Below are 21558 nucleotides of genomic sequence, written 5' to 3' on the forward strand. Positions count from 1 at the left end.
GAGAAATTAAGGAAACACTCCCATTTACCATTGCAACAAAAAGAATAAAATATCTAGGAATAAACCTACCTAGGGAGACAAAAGACCTGTATACAGAAAACTGTAAGACACTGATGAAAGAAATGAAAGATGATACCAACAGATGGAGAGATATACCATGTTCTTGGATTGGAAGAATCAATATTGTGAAAATGACTCTACTACCCAAAGCAATCTACAGATTCAGTGCAATCCCTATCAAATTACCAATGGCATTTTTTGCAGAACTAGAACAAAAAATCTTAAAATTTGTATGGAATCACAAAAGACCCCAAATAGCCAAAGGGGTCTTGAGGGAAAAAAACGGAGCTGGAGGAATCAGACTCCCTGACTTCGGGCTGTACTACAAAGTTACAGTAATCAAGACAATATGGTACTGGCACAAAAACAGAAACATAGATCAATGGAACAAGATAGAAAGCCCAGAGATAAACCCATGCACCTATGCTCAACTGATCTATGACAAAGGAGACAAGGATATACAATGGAGAAAAGAGAGTCTCTTCAATAAGTGGTGCTGGGAAAACTGGACAGCTACATGTAAAAGAATGAAATTAGAACACTCCCTAACACCATACACAAAAATAAACTCAGAATGCATTAGAGACCTAAATGTAAGACCAGACACTATAAAACTCTTAGAGGAAAACATAGGAAGCACACTCTTTGACATACGTTACAGCAAGATCTTTTTTGATCCACCACCTAGAGTAACGGCAATAAAAACAAAAATAAACAATTGGGACCTAATGTAACTTAAAATTTTTTGCACAGCAAATGAAACTACAAAGAAGACAAAAAGACAGCCCTCAGAATGGGAGAAAATATTTGCAAATGAATCAACGGACAAAGGATCAATCTCCAAAATATATAAACAGCTCATGCAGCTCAATATTAAAAAAAAAAACAATCAATAAATGGGCAGAAGACGTAAATAGACATTTCTCCAAAGAAGACATACAGATGGCCAAGAAGCACATGAAAAGCTGCTCAACATCACTAATTATTAGAGAAATGCAAATCAAAGCTACAATGAAGTATCACCTCGCACCAGTTAGAATGGGCATCATCAGAAAATCTACAAACAATAAATGCTGGAGGGGATTTGGAGAAAAGGAAACCCTCTTGCACTGTTGGTGGGAATGTAAATTGATACAGCCACTATGGAGAACAGTATGAAGGTTCCTTAAAAAACTAAAAATAGAACTACCGTATGACCTAGCAATCCCACTACTGGGCATATACCCAGAGAAAACCATAATTCAAAAAGACACATGCACCCCAATGTTCATTGCAGCACTATTTACAATAGCCAGGACATGGAAGCAACCTAAATGCCCATCGACAGACGAATGGATAAATAAGATGTGGTACATATATACCATGGAATATTGCTCAGCCATAAAAAGGAACGAATTGGGTCATTTGTCGAAATGTGGATGGATGTAGAGACTCTCATACAGAGTGAAGTATGTCAGAAAGAGAAGAACAAATATCGTATATTTAATGCATATATGTGGAACCTAGAAAAATGGTACAGATGAACCAGTTAGCAGGGCAGAAATTGAGACACAGATGTAGAGAACAGACGTATGGACACCAAGGGGGGAAAGCGGCGGAAAGTGGTGTGATGAATTGGGAGATTGGAATTGACATGTAGACACTGATGTATATAAAATGGATGATTAATAAGAACCTGCTCTGCAAAAAAATAATTTAAAAAATTGTAGTAGTTAACATGAATGGACTTCACTAAAAATACATATGGGACAAATGACCTTTCATCCAAGAGACAATTGAAAAATCCTGCTCATAGAAACTGTGTAGTTGGAGCATAATTAATCTTGACTCTTTGTCTGTGATGTCTGACTTGGTTATGCCCTCTCATTTAGGGATCTATAAATATATACCATAGATGGATGTTATTCAAGAACACTTCTCTGAAATACCTATTAGAATCAGTGGTTTTTTTTAAAAAAATAAAAGTTCAGACTACGTAGAAAATATTATGTGCAGTTAGATGAAACATCATGGTAAAAAAATTTATGATTCTAATTATTTCCAGTCTTTAAATTCCCTGTTGACTGGGTACTTTCAGGTAAGAACCAAATTCCAGATTTTAAAAATGACTTTTTAATTTTCAAGAATGTTAGATACTAAGCTGAGAAGTAGAAGACATGGCAGTGCCTACTTTATAATGCATTATAAATTATTTTGGGTGCTCTCCCCTTCCTTCACCCTTTAAGAAAAGCTTTGTCATATGGAGTGAAAGTGAAAGCCTTAAATCTTTCTCGCATGATTGGCTCTTCTCTCCCATTTATCTCCTATAGCTCCTGAGTATTGGTGTTCCATTGCTTACTTTGAAATGGATGTTCAAGTAGGAGAGACGTTTAAGGTTCCTTCAAGCTGTCCTGTTGTTACTGTTGATGGTTATGTAGACCCTTCTGGAGGAGATCGCTTTTGCTTGGGTCAACTCTCCAATGTCCACAGGACAGAAGCCATTGAGAGAGCAAGGTATTGATTGTATAGTTAGATAGTTAATTTTAAAAATTGAACATAGTACATTGTCTTTTATTCAGAGATATCTTTCAATGTAAATTATGTTTTCGAATATAGATAAAAGAATAAAGATCGCCTTGAAAATTCAGAATTTGTAAGCATTTCATTTTAATTGTAGATGTTTGTTATTTAAAAGATGATAAAATGCAGTCTTTTTTTAAAAGTTAGTGAGGTTTCTGTGTTTTGAATAGTAACTAGACCTTTTGGAACCCGGTTTGAAAACTAGTTTTTATTTCCTCTGATTGTATGATATTTATACAAATTTTTTGAGAGGAAATAACATAAAATGAAGACATGTTTCCACAAGTGTTATTTATAATGGAAGACTGATAATAAAAGGTAAATGGTTAAGTAAATTTTAATACACTTTCATTTTTATGCAGTCATTAAAATATAACAAGTTTACATAATCAAATGTAAATACTTAAGATGAAATATTACAGGAAAACATACACAATTTTAGGTACTGTGTGATCTCAACTCTTTAAGGAAATGTGTGTGTGCATAAGCACATAATCTTGGCTCTATCCCTAGCTGTGTGATTTTGGCAAATTATCTACTCTCTAAGCCAGTGCTGTCTAATAGAATTTTCTGTAATGAAGGAAATGGTTTATATCTGTGCTGTCCAGTATAGTAACTTCTAGCCACATGTAGCTGTTGAGCAGTTAAAATTTGGCTCATGTGATTAACTGAATTTTTAAATTAATTTTAATTGAATTGTGAAGGTTAAGTGAGAATTTATATTGAATGTTCCTGACACATAATAAGCATTATGTGAATGTTCATCATTATTACATATGAATAGGATACTAAAAAAAACAAAGAAACATACAGAAATGTTAACAGTGGCTATCTTTTGGTTATGGTGTTATATAATGTCCTTTATTCTTTAAAAATTTTTCAGTATTGGGTATGCTATATAATCTGAACTAAAATTTATTTTTAAATATTTATCAAAATGAAATGTGATTCACTTTTTCTTCCTAAGGTTGCACATAGGCAAAGGTGTGCAGTTGGAATGTAAAGGTGAAGGTGATGTTTGGGTCAGGTGCCTTAGTGACCACGCAGTCTTTGTACAGAGCTACTACTTAGACAGAGAAGCTGGGCGTGCACCTGGAGACGCTGTTCATAAGATCTACCCAAGTGCATATATAAAGGTTAGTTGCAATTTTATTCAAATATTTTAGACTTGGAAAGCTCTGTTGTTTAAAGAATTGAGATGGAGGTGGGAGGAGTGTAAAAATGTCTCTTTATGTATTAAATAATCAGAAATTATGTTTGTATATAAAACACATTTCCTGGGGACTTTCATTGATATGATTGGTTATCTAGTTTTGTGGATGCATTCATGCCCTGTTGTTTTATTAGCAAATTTGTTAAATGTTTTAGGGTAATACACAGGCTCTTGAAAATACTGAGTGAAACCTCCAAATTTCCTTTGATATAAAATATGTAAAACTCAGACTCTGAAATTGCATCTTAGCCAAGCTTTAGGATTTTATGGAAGGGAATTCTAAAAGTATAGCTTTTCAGATTAAGAACTGAGAAATGAAAAATTCTTCAGTACAACTTTTTTTAAGGTTCGTTTTTTTGTGCATTAAATAGTTTTATTTACTATATTATTTTGCAAATTAAGCCTGAGGTATTTTTCATTATTACATATTCAACCTATTTTAATTTTAATTTATAACATACACTGTTTTTGAAATCGGAAGATGGTAATTAGATACCCTAAATATAGTTCTAATTTCAGATTTTTCACCGTCATCCTCAGTATGTTTAAGATTAGCTGTTGTAAGGTAGTGGAATTAACTCTGCCTCATCACTTAGTCCTAGGAAATTGCTTATCAGCACACAGAATTATCTTTATTTGTGTTTTCTAATTTTTCCATGGGGAATTTTGCTTAGTTGTGCTTTGTTATTATTTTTAAGTGGTGCTGTGTTTCCTCGTATGCTTTGTAATCTATTTAATATTTGTTGGCAAGTTTGTCTCAAAGATTTTATTTTTTATTTTTTCCTTCCTGTCATTGCTTCTCCCTGTAGGGCAGTTTTGCCTTAGTCTGGCACCCTGGGATCCACATCTCAGGACCAATTCTTCTTTCTGTTTTTTTTTTTGTTGTTGTTGTTTTCTGTACACGGGCCTCTCACTGTTGTGGCCTCTCCCGTTGTGGAGCACAGGCTCCGGACGTGCAGCCTCAGCGGCCATGGCTTACGGGCCCAGCTGCTCCGCGTCATGTGGGATCCTCCCGAACCAGGGCATGAACCTGTGTCCCCTGCATCGGCAGGCGGACTCTCAACCACTGCGCCACCAGGGAAGCCCAGGACCAATTTTTATATTTAGAAGGTAGAGGAATTTTTGTCCCTTGAGGAAATTGAGTTCCAATCCCTAGGTATGCTCAGGGCCTAATTCCTGTTGCATAGATTTCTCTGATGCTTACCTATGCCATGGACAAGAATTTTATTCCTAGTTGCATTTCTGAATTAACTGTCAAACTGTTTTACCAGCACTTGATTTATGGGCAGGTGCCCAGTTGTAGCCCTCAGAGAGCCTGTTTTCTCGTTCCATATCACTCTGAGAAGTCAAATTCCTGTCCTCTACACCTGTTTGGTGCTGGTACCCCAAGTACCTTCTGTCTTTCGTCCTTGCTCTCCACTGTGGATTTTGTTTATCCATGATAAGTTAATGGACATGAGTTGTGTCTACTTTTTGGCTATTATGAATAATGTTGCTATGAATAGTCATGTATAAGTTTTTAGGTAGATGTATTTTCATTTTCTTGGATATATGCCTAGGAGTGGAGTTGCTGGATCATAAGATAACTCTATGTCTGACTTTCTGAGGGACTGCCAGACTGTTCTCCAGAATGGTAGTGCTGTTTTACATTTCCACCAGCAATGTGTATGGAGGGTTTCTGTTTCTCTATATTCTCACCAACACTTGTTATTATCTGCCTTTTTTATTTTAGCCATCCTAGTGGATATGAAGTGGTATCTGCCTCATTGTGGTTTTGATTTGCATTTCCTTAATGGCTAATAATGTTGAACTTCTTTTTGTGTGTTTATTGGCCATTTGTGTATCTTTGGAGAAATGTCTGTTCAGATCTTTTCCCATTTTTTAATTGGGTTTTTTAGTCTTTTTATTATTGTTGTAAGCTTTCTTTATATATTCTGGGTATCAGTCCTTTATCAGATACATGATTTGCAAATATTTTCTTCCATTCTTTGGCTCATCTTTCACTTTTTGCATGATAATGATTTGCAGCACAAAAGTTTTAAAATTTAGTATCTTTCAGTTTTTGCATGATAATGATTTGCAGCACAAAAGTTTTAAAATTTAGTATCTTTCTCTTTTTGCATGATAATGATTTGCAGGACAAAAGTTTTAAAATTTAGTATAGTCTGTCTATTCTTTGGTTGCTTGTGCTTTTGGTGTCATATCTAAGAAACCATTGCCTAAGGCAAGGTCATGAAGATTTATGCCTATGTTTTCTTCTAAGTGTTTTATACTTTTAGGCCTTACAGTTAGGTCTGTGATCCATTTTGAGTGAATTTTTGTGTATGGTGTAGGGAAAGGATCCCACTTTGTTCTTTTGTATGAGAACCAGTTGTTGCAGCAACCATTTGTTCAAAAGACTGTTCTTTCCCTTATTGAATTATCTTGACACCCTGTTGAAAACTCAATTGACCTTAAGAGATAAAGGTTTTTTTTCTGGGCCATCAGTTCTATTTCGTTGCTGTATATATCTATCCTTGTGACAGTACTACCCTTTCTTGATTGCTATAGCTTTGTCAGAAGTTGTGAAATTGGGGAGTGTGAGCTCTCCAACTTTGTTATTTTTCAGGATTATTTTGGCTATTGCCAGCCCCTTGGATTTCCACATGAATTTTATGATTGGCTTGGAAGATACCTATTTTTATAGTTTTTCTAGCCTTTGTATATGTTTGGAGCAGAGAGAGAAGGTGATTATGCATAACTGTGCATCCATCTTGACTACAAGTCTCTGGATTACTTGTGCAGTTAGAAGTGAATGGACAGAGACTACACTGTTGACTATCTACTTTGTGCCAGACAGTAGTTATGAACTTAACGGATATGAGGTAGTGTTTAAAACATTTAAATTTAAAAAATGTGGAATCTTGTATAATTAATTTCTAGGATTGTCAAATAATGTAGTCTCTCTATTTTGGTACAAACGGTCTTTGAAAAGCCACCCAGGTATGAGACGTGTCATCACTTGATAAACCACTGTCATAGATAGATTGTTATAGCAATCTCAGATTTTTGCCTTGAACAATAAATAACTCTCTTGTGATACATTTTAGTGGAGTAAAAAATATCCATTTTTGTTGTATTAACTAAGATTTAAAAATAGTTATTTCTGTTTACTAAGTATATTGTTCTTCAGAAGAGTCTTCTTATTAGCCAGAAAGAGATGCAAGTTTATCCTAAATCTAACCATTGGCCTTTTCTTCATTTACTAATTTTTGGGGCCGCAGTAACTAAAGTTTAGGTTGTCAGGTAGATTTTCACCAGAGATCATGTTACTGGGGTGAATTGCATACAGATACATGAACCCTTGGAAGGAGTGCCCTTACATTGGGGAGTCCACATGGGGGAATCCATCCCTACCCCAATACACATACATACACACAAACACATTTTTTTCTTTTTAGTTAAAATGAGGAAAACATAGGTTTGAAGAACCATTCTTTCATTTTATAAACCAAGAAGCTAGGACTAAATTGTATTTTTTTTTTCTCCTAAGATGTTGATTTTTTTTTCCTGCTTCTCTCATGATATAGCAGTCACCTTATATTTTTGAAAACCTGATGTAACAACATGGTATTTTACAAGCTTTAAATGGAGCAAATGTTTGAATTCTCTTTAAGTGGCATTGCTCTTTTGCTTTCAAAAGTAAGATCTGTTTTGTTTGTGTTGCTTAAGCAGTAGACAGTCAGGTTTTTTAAGAGCTTTATTGAGATACTGAGATAATTCACATACCATATAAGTCACCCATTAAAAGAGTACAATTGAGTGATTTTTAGTGTATTCACAGAGTTGTATAACCATCACCACAATCAATTTTAGAACATTTTCTTCACCCCAGAAAGAAACCTTGTACCCTTTAGCTGTTACCTCCCAACACCCCATTTCCCCCAGCTCTAGACAACCACTTTTTCTCTATATAGATTTGCCTACTCTGAACAGTTTTTATAAATGGAATCGTATAATGTGGTCTTCTGTGACTTCTTTCACTAAGCATAATGTTTTCAAGCTTCATCCATGTAACATATATCTGTACTTCATTCCTTTTAGGGCTGAATAATTCATATACCACATTTTGTTTATCCATTCATCAGTTGAGGGACATACGAGTTTCTACTTTTTGGCTATATTATGAATAATACCGCTATGAACATTCATGTACAGATTTTTGTGTGAACATTGTCTTCATTTCTCTTGCATATACCAAGGAGTGGAATTGCTGGATCATAAAGTAACTCTGTGTAACTTTTTAAGGGACTGCCAAACCGTTTTCCAAAGTGGCTGTAGCATTTTATATTTACAGCAGCAGTGTATGAAGTTTCTGATTTCTCTACACTCTCACGAATACTTGTTATCTGTCTTTTTGATTTTAGCCATTCTAGAGGGTGTGAAGTGGTATCTCGTTGTGGTGGTTTTTGATATGCATTTCTCTTATGATGATGAGTCAGGTTTGTTTTTGAACACATATATGTTAGGGACAGGGGGCAGGCTGTGTTTCTAAACCATGGCTGGACTAGGTTGAAGGTTATTATGATCCCACTTAAATTTATTCCGAGTTACTATATATCATGATTCTTACTCCAGGTCAGATTACTTAGCGAGTCCTTAAAGCAGTCTTATATTCAGATGCCCAGTATACCACCAACACAATTATCTGTTTCTCTTTCTGGATTACTATTTCTTGGTGTTGATTTCAACAGAGTACTGTAATTGAGCCTTATAAAGAAGAATGCCAAAATTTGACTCCTGGTTGAAAGAGAATATCCTGAAGGTGTTGACAGTGATCTTTATAAGACACTCACCTTTGTTAAATAATAAGTTTGTAATAAACTTATATGAGAGTAACCACAGGAAATGTGTTTAAATAAATGAAATCAGAGGTAAATTGTTGATTAGCCCAGGGGTGGTGATCAGAAATATGTTTTGGGTCTGAGCCAAAAAGAATATTTAAAACCTTTGGTTACTTTGAATTGTTTTTATCAACAACTCAGTCAAATTTTGAAAGGAAGATGGTTGCATTTCAATGAAAGCCTTAATTTTACTATCCAGTATAACAGGTGAAACCTATTATGGTATAGACAGAGTATACAGTGAGGAGGCTGCCTGAGTCTTAGTTAGCAGTGTAGCCAATAATTATGTCTTTTGGTGTGGGTGCTGTAATTACATAAATAACCCATGTGGAAAGAAGGTTTGCTGAGGTGCTTAATGAATCATTTTTACTACATCTGCAAATAAAAGTTTTAAAATTTCATCTTTGTGGTTGATATGTGCTCCTGGTGTTAGCATAGATTTAGATTAAGACAATCGTAATTATGATTGTTTATAACATTGTAAAGAACCTATGTGTGAATATCTCTTGGTTATTTTTAATAACTCATGGTGGAGGTAGGGATATGTTGAGAACATATTTGAACCCTGGGAATTTATAAGTAAGCTGTATTCCCTCCTCCCGGGCCATACTAGGTTAATGATGGTTAAAAAAATTTTTTTTAAGTGGTTGTAAAGACCTAAATGTAAAAAATAAACCTCTTAGAGAATAACATAGGAGATGACCTTGGGTATGGCAATGACTTTTTAGATACAACATCAAAGGCAGGATCCATGAAAGAAACAGTTGATAGGCTGGACTTCATTAAAATTAAAAATGTCTGCTCTACGAAGGACAGTGTCAAGAGAATGAGATGATTAGCCACAGACTGGGAGAATATATTTGCAAAAGACACATCTGATAAAGGACTGTTATCAAAAATATAGAAAACACTTAAAACTCAACAGTAAGAAAACAACCTGATTAAAAAATGGGCAAAAGACCTGAATAGATGGTTCAGTGAAGAGCATACGTTGATAGCAAGTAAACATATGAATAGATGTTCAAGTTCATATGTCATTAGGGAATTGTGAATTAAAACAACAGTGAGATACCACTACATACTAGTAGAATGGCTAAAATCCAAAACACTGACAGAACCAAATGCCGACCAGGATGTGGAGCAACAGGAACTCTCATTCATTACTGGTGGAAATGCAAAATGGTACAGCTACTTTGGAAGACAGTTTGGTAGTTTCTTACACAGCTAGATGTATTCTAACCATATGATCCATCCGTCACACTCCTTAATATCTACCCAAATGATCTGAAAACGTATGTCCACACGAAAACCTACACACGGATGTTTACAGCAGCTTTATTCACAGCTGCCAAAAACTTAGAAGCAACCAACATGTCCTTCAGTAGGTGAATGGGTAAATAAACTGTGGTACATCCACAGAGTGGAATGTTATTCAGCATTAAAAAGAAATGAGCTATCAAGTCATGAAAAGACATGGAGGAACCTAAAATGCATATTACTGAGTGAAAGAAGCCAATCTGAAAAGGCTACATACATGTTGTATGACTCCAACTCTGTGACATTCTGGAAAAGGTGAAACTATGGAGACGGTAAGAAGATGAGTGGTTTCCAGGGTTAGAGAGGAGGGAAGAACTCATTGGCAGTGCACATAGGATTTTTAGGGCAGTGAAAGTTCTCTGTATGGCACTACAGCGTTGGATACGTGTCGTTACACATTTGTCTAAACCCATAGAATTATAAAACCAAGAGTGAACCCTAATGTAGCCTGTGATTTGGGGTGATAACGGTGTGTCAGAGTAGGTTCATTGATGTGGCAGGGGCACCACTGTAGTGCAGGGCGTTGACGGTGGGGGAGGCTGTGCTTGAGTAGGGGGGCAGAGCTCGCTTTACTTTTTACCCAGTTTTATCGTGAGCCTAAAACTGCTCTAAAAAAACAAGGATTGTTAGTTTCTTTCTTTAAAAAAAAGTGGTTGTAGAGCTATTTGGCGTTTCAAATATTTGAGTCCCACTTTGTACTGTGCTCGGTGATGCCTTCTAAGAGGTCAGAGAGCCCAGTGGAAAATTTCAGAATCTAATGGACTCTTGGGAATCTTGAAAAAACAGTGGTTTTTGTTCTGGGCATTGCGGGATTTCTGATTTCCAGACCTGACTTTGTCATGCTTTCTGTTCTGAAGCCTTTTAGGACTGATAGTTTGGTCAGGTAATAAATACATCTATATGTGACAGATTTCTATCTCCTCAGAGAATGGGATAGTCTAAGTTTTGTCCATCATTGATGCCGGAAGATTGGCATTGAGTAGACAAATAAGTAAATAGGAATGTGGTTTGCTGTTTGGAGAGGGTTCTCTTGTTTATTGTTGTTGTAAGTTTCATGTAAATATCATGGTTAAAGACAGAATTTTTTCAGGCATCTGAAAACTAATGGTTTCGGTTCCAAACCTGTTGTTTATCTGATAAAGTACTATGTTATGCATTCTTTGATTTCTTTTATTGTCAAGGATAATTATGCTTGCTTATATTTGGGTTTTGTGCATACTAGAAGGATTTTTTTTAATGTAATTTACTCTTGACAAAGGAATATAGTCACATGGTTCAGAAATTAAAATGATATAAAAAAAGTGCATTGAGCAGTCTTGCTTCTACTCCGTCCTTGTCTTGCAACTTCTAAGATGATCACTTTGCTTGTGTAATCTTCCAGTGCTTTAAAAAATGCCAGCCCTTGGCATGGCTGATAAAGAACATTGAAATTACTTATGAACTCCTTAACTTATCCTGAAAGGTCAGTGGCTACATGGGAGGCCAAAAATAAAATAAAATATAATAAGTAACATTTATTGACAGCTTACTGTATACCATGCCAAGTTTATAACAACCTTATTAAAAAGCATGTACACTTAGCATTCCCATTTTATAAATAAGAAAATTGAGGCCTCAGAGACGTTAAGAAATTTAACCCATGTAGGTAGCAGGTATCAGTGATAGGATTCAAAGCTAAGCATTTTTTTTTAATCACGAGCATACAGAAAGTAATGAGAAACTAGTTAATGAAATCCCATGTATCTATCACTGAGATTCAGTAGCTGTTAAGATTTTACATTTACTTGATCTATTCTTTTTCCTCTGTTTCTAAAGTATTTTAAAACAAGTCCTAAGTATCATGTTATTTTGCTCCTATGGATTAAAGTGTGCATCTCTGAGAAATGTAATTGTTTTCTTATATAGTGACAGTGCCTTTTGTTCACTCCTCCAAATAGTTAGAATGATAAAGAAAAGAAGTTGGCCATATGACCTAGGCCATCCATTCAGCCTAAAGAAAACTCTCAGCAATTTGGTTATGAAAGGGAGGGATGATTTCTTAACTGTTCATTTTACACAGTGGTGTGGTTTTTCACAAGGACAATAATGGCTGCCCCACACTGAACTCTAGATAAAGGATACAGAGAGCTGTGGCAGCCAAAGCTGTCCTCATAGTGAAATGTGCCTTTTGGTGAGCTTCAAGTCACCTTTCCTAAGAACTACATATACATAAAAATTAAAATTTTGAATTCTTTAATTCTGAGAGTTAAATCAAGCTATGAGGTTTAAATAAATAGTGCATTGGTTTTTGATGTGTGGAATATTTTCTGCTGGACTCATGGCATGAGACTTATACTTTTTTTTAAGGTCTTTGATTTGCGTCAGTGTCATCGTCAGATGCAACAACAGGCAGCTACTGCACAAGCTGCAGCAGCTGCCCAGGCAGCAGCCGTGGCAGGAAACATCCCTGGCCCGGGATCAGTAGGTGGAATAGCCCCAGCTATCAGTAAGTATACTTTTGATTTTTTTTTTTTTAAGTGTAATAGTTGGCGTTTTATCTCGATTGACTCAGTTGATTAGTTACTTTAAGCAATAATAGAAATTAAAGTTCTTTTTACTGGGATAACATTTTTGAATTTGTAAACAAAAAAAAGAGAAGTGTTCTTCTGTAATAGTTGCCCTTTGTCTAGGACCCTGTGTTCATTCTTTTTGTATCAAAAAAGGGAGTATGGGATAAAGGAGAAAGGGGGTTATTATATTGATCAGTCTCCCCTTTTTTTTGCTGATGCTTTTAATTCTTGCCTCACCAGCCAGGGTGGGTTGAGATCACTGACATGCTTTGCTTTATTCTAGGAGGAAAGCATATTTCAGTTTCAGAGTTAGGCACCTCTCCAGTTTTTTCTTAAGTATGCTAAGCATGGAGAGAAAACTAAGTGAGGGTGGTATTTTGGTAACTTGTAGACTTTTTTTTAATTTTAGGGTAAAATTGAACTGTGTGCCAGGTTTCACACTGATGGGGAATTTTTTACTGCAGAGTTAAACTCCTGACTATAGACTTTTATGATGGAAACACGTGGCACCCATCTTCCACGTCTGAAGGCATAACTAGTGATTCATTCAACCCCTGTTCTTAACCTCTTCAGTGTGGTAAGCAAATCACACTGGCTAAGAAAACTGCAGTGGCCCTGCAGGTTTCTCTACAGTACATAACAAATTCCTCCCATTAGTTTCATTGTAATATTGATGAATGCAGATGACTATATGACTGTATGTTCTGACTGGAAAATTAGATGCAGAGTCTCCGTTGTGACTTGTGTTCAGGAGTTTACAATTTAGAGGTAGATAAGGCATACTCATTTAGAAAATTTTATTTTTTTAAAGATTTGGGCATCTAAACCATTAATTTGCTAGTTTTGATGTTATAAACATGCTTTTACTAAAGAATCCAGAACTATTATTAAATTTTTCATTCTCATCTACTGCCCCTTGTTGAGTAATTACATATTATCTCTGTTACATTGTGAAACTGAGAGACAGACATCATCTGGGTCATCCAAGAAGTCTTAGTGGAACCAGGACTGTTAACTGTCTCATTATTAGTCATGTCGTACTCTGAACTAGACTGTTTAGACAGACAGTAAGGTTCTTAGAACCAACCTGTAGACATGCACTACCTCTTAAAAACAAGTTGTTTTTTATTCCTTCACCTCCACTTCTAAAGAGAAAAACAGGTGGGGTGTTGGTGGATTGTGGTAATTCATAATTGATGGTAGCTAGAAGACCCATGTGGAATGTAGATGGTCTTTACCAAAAGTTTTCAGTCCCTGTTGATAAAGTATAGATCTACACTTACTTTTTGGCACCTTGACAGAGAAGTTATATGCTGGGGAGAATGAAGTAAAGAAAGCTGATCACCTTATTAATGTAAGATTTAGGGAGGATGGGAAGAGATCAGCTGTCCCTCTGACGTCATCCAAATCTTTTCTGTTAGGTTTGTCAGCTGCTGCTGGAATCGGTGTTGATGACCTTCGTCGTTTATGCATACTCAGGATGAGTTTTGTGAAAGGCTGGGGGCCTGATTACCCAAGACAGAGCATCAAGGAAACACCTTGCTGGATTGAGATTCACTTGCACCGGGCCCTCCAGCTCCTAGATGAAGTACTTCACACCATGCCTATTGCCGACCCACAGCCTTTAGACTGAGGTCTTTTAACTTAATGTTGGGGCCCTTAACATTATCAGGATGGTGGACTATAAAATGCAATCCTGTTTATAATCTGAAGATATATTTCATTTTTGTTCTGCTTTATCTTTTCATAAGGGGTTGAAAAATGTGTTTGCTGCCTTGCTCCTAGCAGACAGAAACTGGATTAAAACAATTTTTTTTCCTATTTAGAACTTTTCAGGCATGGCTCAGAGCTTGAAGATCAGGAAAAACACATTCTTATTAAATCTTCACCAGTTATGTATGAAGGAATCATTCCAATGCTGGAAAATTTAGCCCTTTAAAATGTTTTAGAGCCTTTTATATGCAGAACATTGATATGTGTGTTATTCTACAGAATAAATTCAATATTGCTGATTTTAAAGGCAGAGAAGTTCCCAAAGTTAACTCACCTGTGTTATCTTGTGTGTGAGTTGTTATTGTTGAACATACTTTACTCCAAAATATTGTGCCATGTGGGTGAGTTAATTTTACCAAGAGCAACTTTACTCTGTGTTTAAAAAAGAAGATAGTAATGTATTATAACCTTTTATGCAAATGTTTTTTTCACGTTAAACTAGTGAAGATGATTTCAATTCAGATTGTCTTGCGACTTCAATTTTTCTTTTGCCAAGGCAAAACACTAATCTCTGTATATTGAGAATTCCTTAAAATTACCAAAGGAATATCATTTAAAATTACATTTGTTATCTTTGTTGGATAACTATTTATCATGAAATCTACTTTAGCCCTGTTAAACAGTAGATGTACTCTATATTTCTAGGCACAGGGTTGGTTACTAAGAAGCCTAGAGGAGGAATTTCTTTCCTTCATTAACATAGGGAAAGGTTTTGTATTTTTAAAAACACTAAAAGCAGTGTCACTCCATCTAATATCTTACCGTTCTGCAAAGGTGGCAGTGCTTAAACTAAATAATGAATATTTTGGAAACTGCTAAATTCTGTGTTAAATACAGTGCAGAATAAGGGAAACATTACCGTTCATAATAGGTAGTTTGGATATTTTTGTACTTGATTTGATGTGTGACTTTTTTTTCGTATACTGTTTAAATCATGTATGTTATGACATTGTTTAAAATTCAGTTTTTGTATCTTGGGGCAAGACTGCAAACTTTTTTATACCTTTTGGTTATTCTAAGCCCTTTGCCATCAATGATCATATCAACTGGCAGTGACTTTGTATAGAGGATTTAAGTAGAAAAGTTGCAAATGTATTGACTGTACCACAGATACAATATGTATGCTTTTTACTTAGCTAGTAGCATAAATAAAACTGAATCTCAACATGCAAAGTTGAATTCTAGGTTTGATTTTTAAGTTTTTTTTCTTTTGCACTTTTGAGTCCAACCTTAGTGGCGAGACACCTTCTACTAAATGACAGGCAAACAAGCCAGTACTATTGGGCAGCTTTGGTTTTTTTCTCCCACTCTACCAGGACTTCCCTATGGACATTGTGTATCAAGTGTAGGGTTGGTTATTTTTTTAACTTTTATTTTACTGTAGCAAAACTAGGCCTGATTGTCTATAAGATAAGTAGGTTGTCCACAGGATAAATAGTGTGAAATAAATCAAGGATTATCTTTCAGATGTTTTTGCTTTCTTCATGGAGGGCCTTTCTAAGTGTAGTAAGATTATTTCAGGTGTGTTACAAGTTTGAGACATGAGAAACACTTAATGCATGATAGTCATCCTTATATCAACTTAAATCAACAAATCTTCTACTTCTTTGCTTAGGTCTTCTTAGTAAGACCATCCTAGAAACCACTGAGTTTGCTTATTGCTGTGATTTAAACATATCTTGATCCAAGCTGCTTGTATTTTGTTTTTTAAAATAACATTTCTACCAACTCATTTATACTCTTGAGTACTTACAGATACTTCTGTTAAAGACCTAATCTTAATCTGTAAAGTTTGGTGATTTTACGTTTTATTGGCAGATTTTTTAAAAGGTATCTTCATTCTCTAGAAATTTTTTACTTAGATCTGTTTTATTGTGAATGAAGAATAGGAGCAAGAGGAGAGAGTTTTAGGATAACAGATTTTAAAAATTGAGGTTATTAGGTTAGAACCATAAGCATGCTATGATATAATCCGTTGCCCCTATTCTACTTAAAAGAAGGTTTACATGTTTAATCATCTAGAGAAAGTATTGTGGAAAATACTTGCTAAGTAGTCTGTCTTTCAGGCCAAGCCACCCACTTTGGTTTCCTTTTGCAAAGAGCCATAAAAATACGACAAGTACATAGAAGTACTTCTAGTTATTAATTGCTTTATACTTGTGCCTAGGTTCAGTCACATGCTTTTGAGAAAACATCTAGTATATTATAATCAGTTATTTCTGAGGGCTTAGTTGTTGAACAGTATTTACGTTTCTTAGAGGTAGTCATCTTTGATGAGTAAGACTAAAAGAATCACAGTGTTTAAGATTTTATGGCTATTTTAAGAGTAGAATAGTGTCCACAGTTCTTGGAATCTGATTGCTCTGAGTATATGGTTCTAGGTGGGTTTTCTCTAGCTAGTTCATATCTCAGAGACTCTCAGAATATTGAGTTTCAGTGGAAGCTGAGAGAGAGGTGAACCAGGTTTGTACCTTTATAATCAATCCAGTATGAGGCCCATTCCACTTTTGTCTAGTGCCTTTCAGTGCATTATCAAAGGGAAATCCTTAAATCCAAAATGGTGTTGCCTTTATTTTCCAGGGAGTAGATTCTTTTGTGGGATATAGTCTGTCATTTTTTATAGTATACTACCCCTGGTATACAAAGATAATGATAATAAATCACTGCCATATAACCTTGTTTTTCTAGAAGCATGGCTCGTTTGTATTGACCTAACAGGCAAATAGGTTGCCTGTCCCATTCCTCCTGTAAACATTGTAGGTTTACAGGTTGAGTGGCCTGGCTTAGGGATAACCATACTCAGAATACCCAAATAAAATGAACACACATGAGCTGTGTTGTATTTCAAAGTTAAAAATCCACTTTTGTGTGGAAGGGTGTAGTGTAGAGGGGGGTATTTGTAATAGAACATGGAAGGCAAGATAAAATGTCCTGTCTTCCAGATGATAAATATCTTAGGGGGTATTTGTAATAAAACATTGAAGGCAAGATAAAATGTCCTGTCTTCCAGATGATAAATATCTTATTTCAAAAGTTTATTGCAGTTGTCTTTTTGACCATGCCTGTCTGAAGAAGGGAAATTTTACATGTTCCATGGTGCTCCTTAAGTATATGTGGAGGTTAAAGAATATATGGTGAAGTATTTCAATTCCTGGTTTGGTGGTAACTAGTTAGTAGTTACTAGCTGTTATGCAAAATCAGGTTAGTTCAGAACCTCTTTGAGAGCCTTTTGGAAGAAGAAGTTTTATTCTCAGTAAGGCAGAATAATCCTTTTTGTTGATAGTTTCTATAGGTTGCTCCCTCCATCATTGAGTCATTTTACTGGCATTTAATAATAGCAGATTGGGAAAATGGTGAATTTTAGGTTACTGGGGTAAATGAGTATATGAAAGCAATTACCTGTATGTAAAGTCAGTTAACAACTCTTGTGGATGGGGTTTGGCCAAGACTAGTAGATAGAAGAAATGCTTTTTTTTTTTTCCTTCCTAAAGGCAGAACCCATTGTTGCGGATAGCTGTCTGTAAATAATCACCTAAGTCCTCCTTTGCAAGATCATTGAAGATGGGGTATGAGAATCTCGTGTGCAACCTTTCTATTTTTTCCTCACAACTAGATAATTTCTTTTCTCCTAAGATATATCAGGAAGGATGTAAAAAGTTAGTGGCCTTATTCATAGCATCCTCAGGCCCAGCCTTGTCTGTAAGCACTTGTCCCAGTGTTGCTAGGTTGTTTATCTTATTTATCTGGTATCACTGTGGAATGGAATTTTCTGCATAATCCAAACTTGCCTTATTTAAGCAGTAAAACTTTTTTTACTTTGGCCATTTTTTTGGGTGGAGTTATTTGATATGTATATTAGAGAACATACTAGATACAGTGTTTCTTTGTGCCTCCTGTCTTGTAGACTTTAGAGGCTGCTAAGACATGTGGGACATTTAGTTTTACCTGCACGAAATGGTCGCAGACTCCTATGGTTTGGAATGTTTGGTTTTGTTATACTCCCCCCCCCTCCCCCTTTAATGACAGCAACCACTTCCTGTGTGTTACTAGTATACCTCCCCTTAGTTCCTTCTTCCCTTTCTGATACATTTTCCCGACTGGGCAAGGAAGCCAGATAACCATACTTATTAGAACTTTCTTTAAAACACCAGGGCAAACTGGGACAGGACCCAAGGAAGTTTCCTGTAAAGTATTGAAAAGAACTTCACTGCTTTGGCATTTGATATCAGTTTGACTGCTTAGTGTGCTTCCTGATTCTTGCTGAGTTTCAGGTAGTTCAGATAGAGAGAAATGAGTCATATTCATAATTTTCCCCTTTGAAAGGTTTTGTTGCTTCCACTTGAATGCTGCTCAAACAAAAACTGGGGTTACAAGGGTTGGTTACTAAGTTTGCATCAATAGCCAGAGGCAATACCATTGCCTAGAGGACACCAGCAAAAAAAAAAAAAAAAAAAAGCAAAAAAACAAAAACCTTGGAAAATGAGGGGGTCATTTTTGTTTTGTTTCGGTGTCCCCTTTTTGAGTCCTATCTTCTGGCCTTCCTCCTCTATAGATATTTTTGACCTTTAGGTGCCTTTATGAGAATTGAGGGTCTGATATCCTGCCCCAAAGAGTAGCTAAAGTGATTGCTGATGTTTTCAGGGATTTTAACATCAGACTTGAATGAGTGAATGAACCTTTTTTTCTTTTCCTTTCATCATCTTTTTTTTTTTTTTTTAATGTAGGAAGAACTAAGGAGAAAGCTCCAGTGAAGACAATCATTTCTCTCTATTGACGCGGATAATTGTCAGTTTGTTTCAGATGCTTTCTCAATAGGTCTCAGAACTAGTGTTCTTGTTCAACCTGAAACTAGTAGTGGTTCTGGGCTGGGGCCAGACAGTTGCACTCTCTAGTTTGCGCTCTGCCACTAATTTGATGTATGACCTTGGGCAAGTCATTTACCTTCTTTGGGCCTCAGTTGCCTCATCTGTAAAATGAGGGAGTTGGACTAGATGAGTTCTTCCAGCTCTGAAGTTTAAGTGACCTTGCCTACCTTGCAGCAGTTTTTGATTTCTTCCTTACCTTTGGTCTGCTGTCTGAGGGGGCTTTTTACTTATTTCCACATTATTCAAATGAGACTAGGCTTGATATTTTATTACTGTTCTGTGGACAAGAAGTTACATAATATGTCCTTAAAACTTAAATTCAACCAAAGGCCTAGCACCGCCTTGGGGGCTGCAATAAATACTTTAAAAAAAATGGAGAAAAGCCTTTATTTCATTTTCCCATCATCTCTATTCAAGGTGTATTAAGGCTTTTTTTGGAGTCATGATATTCTACCTTTTGGGTTGGTATGTGTGTGACACCATCCTCTTAAGTACTGTGTGCTGGTAATTTTTTTTTTAAACTAAAATGGATTGAAAACTTACTGTAAATGCCTAATGGTTATCAGAGGTCATTGCTTTGGGTCTTTGGTTTCTTAACTCTTCTATTCTCAAAACAGGGAAATTCCCTTGAACTGTGTCAATTAAAATGGTTTATATGACTCAAGAAGTCAATACCAGTGGATGATTATTCACTTTATTTTTGGCTCTTTTTAGGTCCATTTTGATTAGAAGACTTTTGGCTGGAGCATTCCTTTCAGAGTTCTCTTCCAGCCTATCCTTGGATGAGTATAATTAATGGACTTGGCTTTTTCAAGGACCTTGAGAACCTTCCTTGGGGGGTGGGTCAAGGGTAGGGGATTGGGGAGTCCTGGTAGAGGCCACCTCTGTGGTAGCTGGAAAGGAAGGAATGAAACCAGCTGCTGTTGCTGTGGCTGCTTGTCATTGATAGAAGGACTCATGGGCTTGGATTGGTTAAAAGGCCAAACATGGAGTCAGCAAACTTATTCCAAGTATGGGTTCTGGCCGATGCCTTGGACATGTGATTTAAGGGAAAAGTATGAAAGCTCCTGGATAATGAAAACCTGGTGAGCTGCAGAACCATTTGGAGGAGGTGACTAGGATTTGGGAACAGATTTGGTGATAGTATTTCCCAACTCTGTCTCCTTCTCTGAAGTCAGAGAAATGCAGCTATGCCAAAACTCACAGAAGAGCCACATTTAACTTCTGCTTTTGGGAAAGCTGGTTAGCTAAGGCTGGTAGTTCCTTTGTGGCTTTTTGTATACTTTTGCCTGGTTGAAGTCTGTGGCTAAAAAATAGTTGAACCTTTCCTGAGAACTCTGTAACAAAGTATGTTTTTGATTAAAAGAGAAAGCCAATTAAATCATTATGTGCTCATTCTTTTTCTTAAAGCCTGTGGATGTTATAGATCTAGAAAGAATTTCTAATCACGTAGCGAATTCTCAGACTTGAGGACATTTTCCTTCATTGCTTTGTGACCATTGAAATGGGAACTACAGCATTTCAAATATGACCATGGGAGAACAGTCCCCATTCTTTTCTCATTTCTAAAAGGAGAGAGTGGAATGATGGTGGTTGAAGAGGTGGGTACTAGGGAATTATGAGAACCAAGATGCTTAAAGGAGAGACAGAAATTGGAAATTGGAGACCAACCCTATCATTGCCCATCTAAGGATAAAGAAAGCTATTCCCCCCCAGCTGCCTCCTTTATGAAATGAGGGGTCAGTGTGGGGCAGGGGGTGGTCAGGTAAGGTGATTCTTTGGCAATGGCTTGTAAAAAAAAAAAAAAAAAAAAAATCACTACCAAATCAGAATTTTCTTTCTGGTCTTGCTGATGTGAGTTCCAGAGACATTTATCAGGCCGAGAGACTCGTTTTCGCCTGACCTAAAATTTACAGTATTTTAAGCTGAACTTGAAGAAGGTTGTCGATTGGCATTCTGTTGAGGGGAAAAAAACAAAAAAACAAAAACAAAACACAAAAAACATTCCTTTCTGGAACTCTTCAGGAGTAAGGGCAGTTTCATGTATTCTTCATCTCTCTCTGCCCTCTGCTTTTGACCCTTGATTCTTTGTGCTTTATTCCATCTCCTGCCTTATAACAGCTCCCACAAATGACAACCTGAAACGTCCCAACTCCTCTTCAAACCCTTCTCACCCTGTCTTCTCACTGTGATAAATTGTAGTGCCCTTTACCCTCAGCCCTTTCTGTTCTAAAAGAGCAATTCTTTTAGTTCTGGCCCTACTTTGGGCATGGCATTCTTTATTTTGATGTAGTCCTTTTGGGCCAGATAGATGGACAGGATGGGTTCAGGGAATTTGT

The 21558-nt window shown here is 36.3% G+C and overlaps 1 protein-coding gene across 2 annotated transcripts in view; it reads left to right on the plus strand.

Annotated features, from left to right (window-relative positions):
• The window catches only part of SMAD4 (SMAD family member 4), a 59164-nt gene extending 38564 nt beyond the window's left edge, over nt 1-20600 (plus strand). The window contains exons 9-13 of one of the 2 annotated variants that reach the window (XR_009534469.1): nt 2370-2553; nt 3587-3755; nt 12379-12517; nt 13046-13158; nt 14003-14089. Coding sequence is in view for 1 of the 2 variants with exons in the window: in XM_060118068.1 (XP_059974051.1) it covers nt 2370-2553; nt 3587-3755; nt 12379-12517; nt 14003-14214 (704 nt within the window). In the remaining variant the exon portion in view is untranslated. Of the gene's footprint in view, nt 1-2369; nt 2554-3586; nt 3756-12378; nt 12518-13045; nt 13159-14002 lie in introns of both variants that reach the window. The other variant, XM_060118068.1, reaches the window with a different exon arrangement.
• Nucleotides 20601-21558: the final 958 nt, after the last annotated feature.

The sequence above is a fragment of the Mesoplodon densirostris genome, chromosome 15 (assembly GCF_025265405.1).
Source record: "Mesoplodon densirostris isolate mMesDen1 chromosome 15, mMesDen1 primary haplotype, whole genome shotgun sequence".
Lineage (NCBI taxonomy): Eukaryota > Metazoa > Chordata > Mammalia > Artiodactyla > Ziphiidae > Mesoplodon > Mesoplodon densirostris.